Genomic DNA, 14,608 nt, shown 5'->3' with positions numbered 1-14,608 from the left:
GAGCGAATAAATGACATCTTTCTCTGGGTTGGCTCTCCCCTTCTGGTATCAACATGACTGCAGCAGCTCCAGATATTATGTCTTCTTACATCCAGCTCCAGTGGGAAAGAAACAAAATTCTCCTGTACGTTTTATCTCCCTGGGTTATGTGCCCATCTCTAAAACAATCATCATGGGCTAGAGAATGTTATACGCTGATTGAGTTGGTTCCGAGTTGTGTGCTCCTTGCCTGGGGTGAGCCTCATCCAACCACATGGTCTGAGTTTGGAGTAGGGGTGTTTCTATGGATAACTATATTGTATATAATGAATTAATGATTGGCAGGGGAAAAATCCACTATTCTGCCCTTGGTAAGAAATTCAAGTAGGGGCCCGGGCGCGGTGGCTCACGCCTGTAATCACAGCACTTTGGGAGGCTGAGGAAGGTGGATCACGAGGTCAGGAATTCAAGACCAGCCTGGCCAAGGTGGTGAAAGTGTGTCTCTACTAAAAATAAAAAAATTAGCCGGTGTGGTGGTGGCTACCTGTAATCCCAGCTACTTGGGAGGCTAAGGCAGGAGAATCGCTTGAACCAGGGAGGCGGAGGTTGCAGTGAGCCAAGATCGGGCCACTGCACTCTAGCCTGGGCGACAGAGCAAGACTGTCTCAAAGAAAGAAAAAAAGAAATTCAAGTAGAGAAATGGCTCAGAAGACCCGCAATGGTTCAAATATAGGAATATATGTTGTTGTCATATAGTCTCCAGCAGGGGGCGCCACCTTCCCCTCTCCCCTGGGAGCCAAGAGTCTAGACTGGGCCACCAGGCCATACCCCTAGTCCTGGCAGCACTGATTCCCCACCAGAACTGAGCTCATGTTAAGTGGGGGATGACCCGGCCGGGCGCGGTGGCTTACGCCTGTAATCCCAGCACTTTGGGAGGCCGAGGCGGGAGGATCACGTGGTTAGGAGATCGAGACCATCCTGGCTAACATGGTGAAATCTCGTCTCCACTAAAAATACAAAAAATTAGCCGGGCGTGGTGGCGGGCACCTGTAGTCCCAGCTACTAGGGAGGCTGAGGCAGGAGAATGGCGAGAACCCGGGAAGCGGAGCTTGCAGTGAGCCGAGATTGCGCCACTGCACTCCAGCCTGAGAGACAGCGAGACTCCGTCTCAAAAAAAAAAAAAAAAAAAAAAAAAAAAAGTGGGGGATGACCCAAGAAAGCACTGTAATTGACACTTAGCGATTTTCTACTCTTCGGACCCGGGGCCATGGAGCCTTGAGTAGAGTTGTTTTTTTTAAATCAGCATATCAACTTATTTTCGCTTCGACCCCAATTCCTTCCCTGCTATTCTCTACACTCCAGGAACTCACCAGCAGGGAGCAGGCCTCAGCTAATTTTGGTACCACTTAAGGGTTGCCCATTCTGGCCTCCCTTCTACTCTCTCACCCTCAAATCTTTGTATCTGGAGTGTTTTCTTCCAAGAAGCTGCAACACCTAAGGTTGGTACCTCTCATAACCAACCCACACAAGCGCCCACCTCCTCTTTAGGAACTGGCCAAATTTGGCATTTTTTTCATTACAGCCTGCCATTCCTAGATGTTTTCTACATTAAAGAAGAAGAAAAAAAATCACTGTTTTCTCCTTAACTTCAAGCTACCACTCTCTCCTCTTTCCCTATAAGGGAAGAGAAAACAAAAAGTTGAAATGTAAAAATTCCCCTCCTCACCAGGCGCAGTGGCTCACGCCTCTAATCCCAGCAGTTTGGGAGGCCGAGGAGGGCAGATCACCTGAGATTGGGAGTTCGAGACCAGCCTGACCAACATGGAGAAACCCCGTCTCTACTAAAAATACAAAAAATTAGCCAGGCGTGGTGGCGCATGCCTGTAATCCCAACTACTCAGGAGGCTAAGGCAGGAGAATCACTTAGAACCCAGGAGGCGGAGGTTGCAGTGAGCCGAGGTCATGCCATTGCACTCCAACCTGGCCAACAAGAGTGAAACTCTGTCTCAAAAAAAATTCCCCCTCCTCCCATTATTTAAGCTATTGTCATCACTTTCTTCTCTGCCCCATAAAGCTGTGAAGCCCTTTGCCTCACTCTTGATAGCATGAGGGGCCAGCGGGCAGGGATTGCGATTTGAATTTCTGAACTGTTTTTCCTTCCACTCTGGGTACTTGCTCAGGCATTGGAGTCTCCTCACCCTTGGCCATATGAGTTTCTTTTTTTTTTTTTTCTTTTTGAGACAGAGTCTTGCTCTGTCGCCCGGGCTGGAGTGCAGTGGTGCGATCTCGGCTCACTGCAAGCCCCGCTTCCTGGGTTCACGCCATTCTCCTGCCTCAGCCTCCCAAGTAGCTGGGACTACAAGTGCCCGACACCACGCCCGGCTAACTTTTTTGTATTTTTAGTAGAGACAGAGTTTCACCGTGTTAGCCAGGATGGTCTCGATCTCCTGACCTTGTGATCCGCCCAACTCAGCCTCCCAAAGTGCTGGGATTACAGGCTTGAGCCACCGCGCCCGGCCGGCCACATGAGTTTCTTTATAATCCTTTGGTCAACTGGGACCTTGATTTTGAAACAGTTTAGTCTCGGGTATTTTTGTTCTGTTTGTTCTGTTTGTAGGTTCTGTCTGTTTGCCTATTTTCTTCTGTTTGTCGGTTTTTGTTGTTTTCATCATTGTGGTTCTAGAAACTTCTCGTGTGCAGTGTCTGACCAATTTTGAACAGGTTCTTTCTATAAAAATCAAAAATTGTAAAAAAATGTTCCGCCAGGCATGGCAGCTCACACCTGTAATCCCAACGCTTTGGGAGGTCAAGGTGGGCAAATCACAAGGTTAGGAGTTTGAGACAAGCCTGGCCAATATGGTGAAACCCCGTCTGTACTAAAACTACAAAAATTAGCCGGGCTTGGTGGGGTGCGCCTGTAATCCCAGCTACTCAGGAGGCTGAGGCAGAAGAATTGCTTGAACCCAGGAGGTGGAGGTTGCAGTGAGCTGAGATCGCACCGCTGCACTCCAGCCTGGGCGACAGAGGGAGACTCCATCTCAAAACAAAACAAAACAAAACAAAAAAATGTTCCAAGGCTAGGGGCAGTAACTCACACCTGTAATCTCAGCACTTTGGGAGGTCAAAGCAGATGGCTTACTTGAGCCCAGGAGTTCAAGACCAGCCTGGGCCAAGCCAGGCATGGTGGCTCACACCTGTAAGCCCAGCACTTTGGGAGGCCAAGGTGGGTGGATCACCTGAGGTCAGAAGTTCGAGACCAGCCTGGCCAACATGGTGAAACCCCATCTCTACTAAAAATACAAAAAATTAGCCGGGCGTGGTGGCAGAAGACTGTAACCCCACCTACTTGGGAGCCTGAGGCAGGAAAATAGCTTGAACCCGGGAGGCAGAGGTTGCAGTGAGCCAAGATCGTGCCATTGCACTCCAGCCTGGGAGTCTCAAACGAACAAACAAACAAAAAAAAGACCAACCTGGGCAACATGGTGACAGCCTGTCTCTATAAAAAATACAGAAATTAGGCTAGGTGCAGTGACTCATCCCTGTAATCCCAGCACTTTGGGACGCCAAGGCGGGCAGATCACCGGGTCAGGAGTTTGAGACCAGCCTAGCCAACATGGTGAAACCCTGTCTCTACTAAAAATACAAAAATTAGCCAGTGTGGTGGCGGGCACCTGTAATCCCAGCTACTCGGGAGGCTGAGCCAGGAGAATCACTTGAACCAGGGAGGTGGAGGTTGCAGTGAGCTGAGATCGCACCACTGCACTCCAGCCTGGGCAATGAGAAAGACTCCATCTCAAAAAAAAAAAAAAAACTAAAACCAGAAATTAGCTGGGCGTGGTCAGGCACATCTGTAGTCCCAGCTACCTGGGAGGCTAAAATGGGGGAATCACCTGAGCCCAGGAGGTGGAGGTTGCAGTGCGCCAAAATTGCACCACTACACGCCAGCTCAGACAACAGAGTGAGACTGTGGCTGAAAAAAAATTTTTTTTAATTAAAAAAAGCAACGTGGCCTGGCACGGTGGCTCACGCCTGCAATCCTAGCACTTTGGGAGGCCAAGGTGGGTGGATCACGAGGTCAGGAGATCGAGACCATCCAGGCTAACACAGTAAAACACCGTCTCTACTAAAAATACAAAAAATTAGCCGGGCATGGTGGTGGGCGCCTGCAGTCTCAGCTACTCGGGAGGCTGAGGCAGGAGAATGGCCTGAACCCGGGAGGCAGAGCCAAGATCGCGCCACTGCACTCCAGCCTGGGCGACAGAGCGAGACTCCGTCTCAAAAAAAAAATGTTCAGGCCAGGTACAGTGACTCACACCTGTTATCTCAGCACTTTGGGAGATGGAGTAGGCAGAGTTCAAGACCAACCTGGAATACATGGTGAAACCCCATCTGTACAAAAAAATTACCAAAAAATTAGCCGGGTGTGGTGGCCCGCATCTGTAGTCCCAGCTACTTGGTAGGCTGAAGAGGGAGGATTGCTTGGGTCTGGGAGGCAGAGGTTGCAGTGAGATTCAACCATTGCACTCCAGCCTAGGGGAGCCAGACTCCATCTCAGTAAGAATAAAATTTTCCTCTTAAAAAAGAAAAGAAAATCCTCTGTTAACCCCACAGCCCTCTCCTGCTCAATACTGGTCCTCAATATCCAAGGGTTCAGCATCCAGGAATTCAACCAACTGAAGAAAAAAATATCTGGGGAAAGGCCAGGCATGGTGTCTCATGCCTGTAAACTCAGCACTTGGGGAGGCCAAGGCAGAGGATCACTTGAGGCAAGGAGTTCGTAACCAGCCTGGGCAACATAGTGAGACTCTGTCTCTGCAAAAGATTTAAAAATTAGCACTGGGCGAGGTGGCTGACGCCTGTAATCCCAGCGCGTTGGGAGGTTGAGGTTGGCGGATCACCTGAGGTCGGGAGTTCAAGACCACCCTGACCAACATGGAGAAACCCCGTCTCTACTGAAAATACAAAATTAGCCGGGCATGGTGGTGTATGCCTGTGATCCCAGCTACTCGGGAGGCTGAGGCAGGAAAATCACTTCAACCCGGGAGGTAGAGGTTGCAGTAAGCCAAGATCGCACCATTGCACTGAAGCCTGGGCAACAAGAGTGAAACTCTGTCTCAAAAAAAAAAAAAAAAAAAGAATTACTAGGCATGGCAGCGGCAGGTCTGTAGTCACAGCTACTAGCAGGGCTGAGGTGGGAGGAATGCTTGAGACTGGGAGGTCGAGGCTGTAGTGAGCCATGATTGCACCACTGCACTCCAGTCTGGGTGAGAGAGCAAGACCCTGTCTCAAAAAAATAAAAATAAAAGAAAGAATGGGAGAAGAGAAATTGAGGATAGCCAGAATATACAGTGGTGTCTTCCCAGGGAATTTAGATACCATAATTTCCACCCTCCCATCCTATGGATACCAAAATCTGCTGATTCTCTTGTAGTAAGAGATGACTTTAAGTCATCTTAAAGTCTCTAGATTACTTATAATATCTAATACAATGTAAGTGCTATATAAATAGTTGTTATACTGTATTGTGTTGTATTTTTGTTGCTGTTGTTATTTTAGAGATGGGGTCCCTGAAATCCCGTGATAGAGATTTCTGTCTGTTTTGTTCACTGATGTATTCCCAGCACAGGACAGAGCTTGCTAGTGGATGCTTTATACATCTTCCTCCATAGTCAGGCATGTTAGCATGTGCCTGTAGTCCTAGCTACTCAAGAGGGCTGAAACTGGAAGATCACTTGAACCGAAGAGTTTCAGGCTCCAGTGAGCTATGATCATGCCACTGCACTCCAGCCTGGGCGACAGAATGAGCACTGACTCTAAGAACCTTCCTTCCTCAACACCCCCTCTACCAAAGTTTATCTCTGTTTCTTTTTTTTTTTTTTTCTTTTTTTTTAATTGAGATGGAGTCTCGCTCTGTCGCCCAGGCTGGAGTGCAGTGGTGCAATCTCAGCTCACTGCAAGCTCCGCCTCCCAGGTTCACGCCATTCTCCTGCCTCAGCCTCCTGAGTAGCTGGGACTACAGGAGCCCGCCACCACGCCCGGCTAATTTTTTGTATTTTTAGTAGAGACCGGGTTTCACCGTGTTAGCCAGGATGGTCTCGATCTCCTGACCTCGTGATCCGCCCGCCTCGGCCTCCCAAAGTGCTGAGATTACAGGCGTGAGCCACCGCGCCCAGCTCTCTGTTTCAAGTGTTTGATTTAGAGGCTACAAAGGATGAAGAGGGCTCAAGGCCTCAAACAGAGCAAGGTAAATGGAGTTTCTCCGGCTGCTAGAGCGGTCTAGGAGACCTTAGGTGGCTAAGCCACTTCTTCCTCCTTTGCAAACCCTCTGGTTGTTCTCCATAAAGGAATGACCTCAGATAGTAGACAGTAGCCAAGGCTTACAGGAGGGAAATCCAGACCTGCTCTTCATCCCAAACACCGACCCAAGGACCACTCCTTCCAGGAACCTAGCCTAAAGCAAAGGTGCAGACAGCCCGGGGCCACCGCTGACCTCTAGGGCAAGCCAAATTAAGGCTGGGAGAGGATCCTGCAGGCCAAAGGATGGAAAGGACTAGGAACAAACAACAACAAAACCCTTACGGGGACAGGCGGAACAGTGCCCCCTCCCACTCCCACAACCATTCCTCCCTCGATGGGAGGACGATTTCTGCTATTTGGCCTCATGGGAAATGTAGTCTTTTAGGAGACATGGCCAGAAGGGCCGTTTACAAAACTTTGGCAGAAGAAAAAAATACGTTGTGTATGGGAGTCCAAAACTACCGTCATGCTTGCACAGACTCTAAATACACATTTTCCCCTTTCCTTAGCCTCCACTAGTCTCCAGAGCAATTCCTCCTCCCGCCCACATCCCATGTGTCTCGGCTTTCAATTTGGGCAGACCTACCTCTCTCCTACTCGCTGGTTCGTCAGCCGCTCTGTTCAATCGTAGGAGCGCTCCTGGTCGGTTCCCGCAGTGCCTTGCGGCTGTAATGGCTGCCCCCAGCTGGCGCGGGGCTAGGCTTGTTCAATCGGTGTTAAGAGTCTGGCAGGTGGGCCCTCATGTCGCGAGGGAGCGGGTGATCCCTTTTTCCTCACTCTTAGGCTTCCAACGGAGGTGCGTGTCCTGCGTCGCGGGGTCCGCTTTCTCTGGTCCCCGCTTGGCCTCGGCTTCTCGCAGTAATGGCCAGGGCTCTGCCCTGGACCACTTCCTCGGATTCTCTCAGCCCGACAGTTCGGTGACTCCTTGCGTCCCCGCGGTGTCCATGAACAGAGGTAAAGCGCCCTGATAGGTTTGCCCGGAACTGTCATGTTTTTAGCATTGAAAGGTTTCTGGGGATTCTATTTTATAGAAAACAATTTTGAGGCCCTGACAGGGAGGAGCAGTGAAAAATCTCTCAGGAGAGAAATAACAGTTTGAGTGGGAGAAGGAAACGATCTGGTCACAACCAGAGACGCTCACTAAAGAGCATGAGATTGAAGGGCCACAAAGTGGAACTATGGCTCTGCACCCCGACATGGGAAGCAAATTTGATCCAATAAATGCATGTTGGGCCTCATCTTCTTGTTAAGACACAGTTACACCTGGAAAACAGCACACTTTATTCTTCAAACAGTGTCCGGTATTGGAGACTGGACACAAACTGGTCATTGCAAAATGGTGTCATGAGAAGATAATATAAAAAGACTGGGCCCTGTCCCTTCTTGACCCCTAGCCCTTCCTCCCGTCCTTCCTTCAGGAAAAAAAAAAAAAAAGACTGGGAAAGCTTGCAGAGCCTTCATAGCACCCTTAGTAGGGTGAGAGAATGAGAGCTGAGGAAATATCTGGCTTTGTGTAATCCAGCTTGCTTTCATGTACATTCACTTCTCAGGCACAGCTATACATTATAATTACATGCAGTAATTATTAAGTGCCAGGTATTGTGCTGAGTTTTACACAATTGCTAGTCATCAAAAAAATTATAAGATAAGCTGGTAAGTAGGTACCGTTAATATCAACTCACTTTTACATATGAGAAAACTAAAGGGCTCAGAGAGTTGCTTTATAAATTAATGTAAATTAAGGGCCAAAGTCTCAAAGTCAGGTCTAGGTGACTTCAACCTGGTGCACTAATTTTGTACCCCTGCTCCCTTTGTGGGTGGGCAGGAACAAGCACTTGACAGGAAATCCAGATTCCACTATGTCTCACGCTTCTTCCCACTTGCACATAGATGAGCAGAATGTCCTCTTGGTCCATCACCCTGATATGCCTGAGAATTCCCGGGTCCTACGAGTGGTCCTCCTGGGAGCCCCGAATGCAGGGAAGTCAACACTCTCCAACCAGCTACTGGGCCGAAAGGTATGCTACACCCTTGACCATCCTACCCTTTACATCTTTTAGTTCTTGCCATGCCTTCAAGGATGGTCTTGGAGGGATCTGAGACCTCACTGAGACTCCTTTGTTCCTGGCAGGTGTTCCCTGTTTCCAGGAAGGTGCATACCACTCGCTGCCAAGCTCTGGGGGTCATCACAGAGAAGGAGACCCAGGTGGTGGGTACCTACAAAGGGAGTCCTTGAAACAGGACAGAGGGTGAAGCTAAGAGGGTCTCCTTTACCATCAGCCTTGAAGAAAATGATGGTCACATTCATTTATGTGAGGAAAGGGGGTTTCTTTTCTTTTTTTTTTTTTTTTTGAGATGGAGTCTCACTCTGTCTCCCAGGCTGGAGTGCAGTGACGCGATCTTGGCTCACTGCAAGCTCCACCTCCCAGGTTGACGCCATTCTCCTGCCTCAGCCTCCTGAGTAGCTGGGACTACAGGCGCCTGCCACCACGCCCAGCTAATTTTTTGTATTTTTAGTAGAGACGGGGTCTCACTGTGTTAGCCAGGATGGTCTCGATCTCCTGACCTCGTGATCCGCCTGCCTCAGCATCCCAAAGTGCTGGGATTACAGGTGTGAGCCACTGCGCCTGGCCAGGAAAGGGGGTTTCCTCTTCCTTTAGGCATGGTACAGTTCTGTCTCTACCTTGCCCTCCCCTGACATCTAGTCAGAAAGATTTCATTCTCTCGCTCTCTTTTTTTTTTTTTTTGAGATGGAGTTTCACTCTTGTTGCCCAGGCTGGAGTTCAATGGCATGATCTCAGCTCACTACAACCTCTGCCTCCCGGGTTTAAGCAGTTCTCCTGCCTCAGCCTCCCGAGTAGCTGGGACTACAGGCATGCGCCACCACGCCCGGCTACTTTTGTATTTTTAGTAGAGATGGGGTTTCACCATGTTGGCCAGGCTAGTCTCAAACTCCTGACCTCAGGTGATCCGCCTGCCTTGGCCTCCCAAAGTGCTGGGATTACAGGCGTGAGCCACCGCGCCCAGCCGATGTCATTCTCTGTTTACTGCTTCCTAATCTTCCTTATATTCACAGTCATCATCTTTCTCCCAGATCCCATCAAAGCAGAATGGTAGAAACCTAAGGTCAGCCTGGGCGCGGTGGCTCACGTCTGTAATCCCAGCACTTTGGGAGGCCAAAGCGGGCGGATCACTTGAGATCAGGAGTTCAAGACCAGCCTGGCCAACATGGTGAAACCCTGTCTCTACTAAAAAAATACAAAAATTAGCCGGGTGTGGTGGTGCACACCTGTAATCCCAGCTACTCAGGAGGTTGAGGCAGGAGAATTGCTTGAACCCGGGAGGCAGAGGTTGCAGTGAGCTGAGATTGTGCCACTGCACTCCAGCCTGGATGACAGAGTGAGACTCCGTCTCAGAAAAAAACAAAAAACAAACCTAAAGTCAATAATAGTTTGACTGAGAAGGGAGGGCAGGCTCCTGACATCACAGGTAGCCTCTCTCTCACTTCCCAGTCATAATCTTTTCTCCTGGGGTCTGGGTATCTCACTTTCCTGATTTTAGATTCTACTTGACACACCTGGCATTATCAGTCCTGGTAAACAGAAGAGGTAATGGTGGTGGAATTGGGGTGGATTGGTGGGGAGGTACTGAAAGAGGGTGGGGAGATTCCATTATAGGGGCTGGAAAACCCCTTTACCATACCACATCCCTCATCAGAAATGCCTTAGTCATAAGACCTTTCCTGACTGATGTATGTCTGTCCCTCAGGCATCACCTGGAGCTCTCTTTGTTGGAAGATCCATGGAAGAGCATGGAATCTGCTGATCTTGGTTAGGTTCAGGATGGGAACCTTAAGCCCAGTTTACAGGGGTCATGGCCTTTCATTCCTTGGTAGTTTGGGGGGCGAAAGCCAAGCTCATACCATGGAAGTTTTTGTCAGGGCAGGAGGAAGAGTGACCATTTCCTTTTCCTTCTTCCTGCCTTGCCATCTTCTAGTTGTGGTTCTTGTGGATGTCTCAGACAAGTGGACACGGAACCAGCTCAGCCCCCAGTTGCTCAGGTGCTTGACCAAGTTCTCCCAGATCCCTAGTGTCCTGGTCATGAACAAGGTGAGCACTACCCACCTGAGGAAGGGGTCTACTTCCCTCCAAGTCCCCTATCTCTGACCACGCACCCTTTGCCCATCCCCCATGTCCAGGTAGATTGTCTGAAGCAGAAGTCAGTTCTCCTGGAGCTCACGGCAGCCCTCACTGAAGGTGTGGTCAATGGCAAAAAGCTCAAGATGAGGCAGGCCTTCCACTCACACCCTGGCACCCATTGCCCCAGCCCAGCAGTTAAGGACCCAAACACACAATCTGTGGGAAATCCTCAGAGGATTGGCTGGCCCCACTTCAAGGAGATCTTCATGTTGTCAGCCCTAAGCCAGGAGGATGTGAAAACACTAAAGGTCAGTTAGTCTTGGCCATAGCCTGGCCCTTGGTTTCTACCATATGAAGACAGCCCTCAAATTTCCTCCTGGAAGCAAAAGTGAGGAGAAAAGTCCTGGTTGGGATTAAGATGCCCATCTATTCCCTCTGTTCCCACAGCAATACCTTCTGACACAGGCCCAGCCAGGGCCCTGGGAGTACCACAGTGCAGTCCTCACTAGCCAGACACCAGAAGAGATCTGTGCCAACATTATCCGAGAGAAGCTCCTAGAACACCTGCCCCAGGAGGTGCCTTACAATGTACAGCAGGTACAGAGTGAAGGGTTCTGGGGGCTCTCTACCAGACACACACCTCTACCCAGGTGTATGACTGACTAATCATTTGTCTCCCTGTACAGAAGACGGCAGTGTGGGAGGAAGGACCAGGTGGGGAGCTGGTTATCCAACAGAAGCTTCTGGTGCCCAAAGAATCTTATGTGGTAAGTGAGACTAGGCTCAGAGGAGAGATCAAGACTATGTTAGGCAGGAGTTCTTCCCCCAGCTTGGAGCCCTGAGAGCAGGACCATATCCTTCTCTCTTTTTCTTCTTCTTTTCTTTTTTTTGAGACAGTCTCGCTCTGTCACCCAGGCTGGAGTGCAGTGGTGTGATCACAGCTCACTGCAGCCTTGACTTCCCACGCTCAAGCAATCCTCCCGCCTCAGCCCCCTGAGGAGCTGGGACCAGCTGATTTTTTTATTTTTTATTTTTATTTTTGAGACAAAGTCTCACTCTGTCATCCAGGCTGGAGTGCAGTGGCGCGATCTCTGCTCACTGCAACCTCCGCCTCCCAGGCTCAAGTGATTCTCCTGCCTCAGCCTCCCGAGAAGCTGGGATTACAGGTGCCCGCCACCAAGCCCAGCTAATTTTTGTATTTTTAGTAGAGATGGGGTTTCACCATCTTGGCCGGGCTGGCTTCGAACGCTTGACCTCAAATTGTCCGCCCACCTCAGCCTCCCAAAGTGCCGCCTGACCATCCGCTAATTTAAAAAAATTTTTTTGTAGAGAAGGGGTTTCACCATGTTGCCCAGGCTAGTCTCAAATTCCTGGGCTCAAGCAGTCCATGCACCTTGGCCTCCGAAAGTGCTGGGATTAATATGCGTGAGCCACCACATCTAACCCTCTCTTTTTTTTACTTTTTAATTTTTTTTTTGAGCCAGGGTCTTGCTCTGTCACTCAGGCTGGGGTGCAGAGGCACGATCTCAGCTCACTGCAACCTCTGCCTCCCAGGTTCAAGTGATTCTCCTGCCTCAGCCTCCCAAGTAGCTGAGATTACAGGTGCCCGCCACCATGTCCAGCTAATTTTTTGTGTTTTTAGTAGAGACAGCATTTCACCATGTTGGCCAGGCTGGTCTCGAACTCCTGACCTCAGGTGATCTGCCCGCCTCGGCCTCCCAAAGTGCTGGGATTACAGGCGTGAGCCACTGCGCCCGGCCACCCTCTCTTTTTTTTAAAGAGGGGTCGCACTGTTACCCAGGCTGGACTCAAACTCCTGTGCTCAAAGGATCTTCTCACCTTAGCCCCCCAAGTAGCTGGGACTACAGGCATGTGGCATCATTCCTGGCTTCCTTCTCTTTCACATACCCTCAGAAACTCCTGATTGGTCCGAAGGGCCACTTGATCTCCCAGATAGCACAGGAGGCAGGCCGTGACCTCATGGACATCTTCCTCTGTGATGTTGACATCCGCCTCTCTGTGAAGCTCCTCAAGTGACCACCCTCTACTGACCCTCCCAGGGCATTCCAGCTCCAGCTGCTGGCGGGAACTGACCAGTTCTGTCCTTGGCTGGGGACCCTCCAGGCACTGGTGAGAGACATGAACACTGACTGGCCGCTAGCTGGCCTGGCCCTGTTGAGTCTGCACAGTCCCTGCCCAGCTGTGTCTTCTGTTGGAAGAAGGAACCTGCCTTAGCTCAGTTTCCAGGTGGTTCCTCTGCCTGGGACCACAGCTACAAAGGTGTAGCTAAGAAGATGGCCCATTGGTGGGAGCAATGTCACCCTGCCTCCAGCTAGCTATGGGCCCAGAGTTTCTCCCTGAGTCGCTGTTGCTAGCAGGGAGATTTCTCTTCCTGCCCTCACTTCCTTCACCTTGAACTTGGATAAGAACTCGTGTCTCCTGAGTGAGGTAGCGCCTCCCATCTGCTCCCCAATTCTTGATCTCTCCCACCCCATCCCTCTCCCCAGTCTTGGATACTAATAAAATATAAGCATTCTGGTTCTCATCTTTACTCCTTTTATTTATTTATTTTTATTTTTTAATATTAGGGACTGAGTCTCACTATGTTGTCTAGGCTGGTCTCAAACTCCTGGGCTCAAGAAATCCTCCAGCCTTGGCCTCTGAAAGTGGTGGGATTACAGGCGTGAGCCACTGTGCCTGGCTTATCTTTATTTCTTTACAACAGGAAAGAGAAAATGTATCTATTCCTTCCCCTACCCCCCATCCCACGCCCCCACCCCTGCCTTGTTTGAGCTGGAGTCTCCCTTCCAGTAGTCTGCTCCAGGGTCCTGAGTTCTCTTCCTGGCACGTTTTCTGGGTATAGCAAGAGAACCATTACCATTACTAAACTCAGTAATGGTAACGGTTTCCTTGCCATTCCCAAGTGCCCTGGCAGTCAGTAGGTTGTGACAGGCTGAGCAGAGAGCTTCTTGGGCTTGCAGCATCTCTCCTGTCCTCCTTGTCAGGCTCCAGAGCTGAGGGTGCCCGGACTAGTACATCATCTATACTGTAGTGTCTCATCGCAAACTTACAGTATATGATGATATCCCAGCCAGGGCCCCACTGGGGGCACAGGAAGCATGGCTTGAAAAGCACTGTGAGGGGCTGGGGGCAGAACAGGACAGGTCAGGGCTGGACACACACAGCTCCCTGCTCCCTGCTCTACGGCTCCCTCGCAGGCCAGCGTCTCCTTGATTCTGTGGTCAGGCACAGCCCAGGTGGGTTATGGGAAGGGGACTGGAGCTAGGGTCTGTTAAGATCTCATGGGGACCCAGGGCCAGTGTTAAACAAGCCAGAGATGGCGTAATGATGCAGAAGGTTCCCTTTGGTCAGACTAACAAGCAGACAGGCAGACAGACCCAGAGAAGGTGCACTTACCTGGAGCTGGAACTGCAGACTGAGGAGGCCTTTGGATGCAGGGAGGATCTGTCCCTTCCTCTTCCTCAAGCTGCTTGCCTTTTATCATACCGGTCCCTCCCCTGGGTGGGGCACTTTTCCTGGCCCTGCCTCTTAACCCTTGCCCTGCTAGAGTCCATGACAAGGGTCACTGGCCCCTTTCCCTAGAAGGCCTTTTCTCACATACTCTCTCATGGACCACATTCACCCTTCACTCCCATCTCCAAGAAGCTCATCATCTCTGCCGGGCTGGGAAGGAGAAAGAACAGCCTCATCCCATCCACCAGCATTTAATTGCTGGTCAGATCCCTAGTGGAAGGTTTTTCGTTTTTGCTTTTTTTGTTTTTGTTTTTGTTTTGCAGTGGTGGTAGGCAATGTTAGTTGAATCTCTCTGTATAGGGCAGGAAGGGTCCTGGCAACTGGATCTCCAGAATCTGTCTGGCAGCCGAGCTCACGCTACCCGTCAGCCTAAATTTCTATTCCCAGCCCCTGCCCCTGTGTTTATGATGAGCCCAAGGAGGCCAGACCTAGGCAGGCAGAGAGACTCTGCCTAGCACTGCCCTGGCAAGGTCCTCTTGGGGGTTGCTCTACTAGGAGATTTGAGAGCAGCTGAATCCCCAGCTCTTGTGGGTCTGCTCTTCAAAGCTCAAGGCACTTCCAGTGAGAGCCTAGCACTGTTTGGTTCTTTGCCTCTGGGGTAGAGGAGAGGCTCCTCAAAGCAAGGCCTCTGCTGTTTAGAATCCCCATTCTGGGGGACA

At 50.3% G+C, this 14,608-nt stretch overlaps 2 protein-coding genes and 2 non-coding genes across 12 annotated transcripts in view; 1 reads left to right on the top strand and 3 right to left on the bottom strand.

Annotated features, from left to right (window-relative positions):
• Positions 1-6,994, bottom strand: part of FAM222B (family with sequence similarity 222 member B) — a 101,742-nt gene extending 94,748 nt beyond the window's left edge. For 2 of the 8 annotated variants that reach the window (XM_063798847.1, XM_063798840.1), the window contains exon 1: positions 6,863-6,938. The gene's annotated coding sequence lies outside the window, so the exon portion shown is untranslated. Of the gene's footprint in view, positions 1-6,862 lie in introns of all 8 variants that reach the window. The other 6 variants (XM_016932154.3, XM_054670167.1, XM_063798848.1 and 3 more) reach the window with 6 other exon arrangements.
• Positions 6,901-12,960, top strand: ERAL1 (Era like 12S mitochondrial rRNA chaperone 1). Of its 2 annotated transcripts, none has more exons than XM_016932158.4 (10): positions 6,901-7,230; positions 8,167-8,294; positions 8,408-8,485; positions 9,838-9,884; positions 10,045-10,106; positions 10,273-10,385; positions 10,475-10,723; positions 10,863-11,012; positions 11,102-11,182; positions 12,476-12,960. In XM_016932158.4, exons 1-10 carry the CDS (start codon positions 6,948-6,950, stop codon positions 12,506-12,508), a joined length of 1,224 nt encoding a protein of 407 aa, XP_016787647.1. In that variant the 5' UTR covers positions 6,901-6,947; the 3' UTR covers positions 12,509-12,960. The 2 variants fall into 2 exon arrangements, with proteins under 2 accessions (XP_016787647.1, XP_511365.3); XM_511365.7 differs by having other exon boundaries at positions 6,935-7,230; positions 12,330-12,960.
• Positions 12,961-13,267: 307 nt separating this feature from the next.
• Positions 13,268-13,338, bottom strand: MIR451 (microRNA mir-451). Its single transcript, NR_035807.1, has one exon. It is a non-coding gene; the product is annotated as a microRNA mir-451 (primary transcript).
• A 93-nt stretch (positions 13,339-13,431) lies between these two features.
• MIR144 (microRNA mir-144) lies at positions 13,432-13,517 on the bottom strand. Its single transcript, NR_031974.1, has one exon. It is a non-coding gene; the product is annotated as a microRNA mir-144 (primary transcript).
• Between the last annotated feature and the right edge of the window lie 1,091 nt (positions 13,518-14,608).

Source organism: Pan troglodytes, chromosome 19, assembly GCF_028858775.2.
Source record: "Pan troglodytes isolate AG18354 chromosome 19, NHGRI_mPanTro3-v2.0_pri, whole genome shotgun sequence".
Lineage (NCBI taxonomy): Eukaryota > Metazoa > Chordata > Mammalia > Primates > Hominidae > Pan > Pan troglodytes.
This window is presented reverse-complemented; position numbering and strand designations above follow the sequence as displayed.

Bases quoted from the DNA above. Each gene is read 5' to 3' on its own strand.
- ERAL1 (XM_511365.7), top strand. From the start codon at position 6,948: ATGGCTGCCCCCAGCTGGCGCGGGGCTAGGCTTGTTCAATCGGTGTTA. The intron at 7,231-8,166 runs GTAAAGCGCCCT...ACTTGCACATAG, and splicing joins CGCGGTGTCCATGAACAGAG to ATGAGCAGAATGTCCTCTTG. The intron at 10,386-10,474 runs GTGAGCACTACC...CCCCATGTCCAG, and splicing joins GTGTCCTGGTCATGAACAAG to GTAGATTGTCTGAAGCAGAA.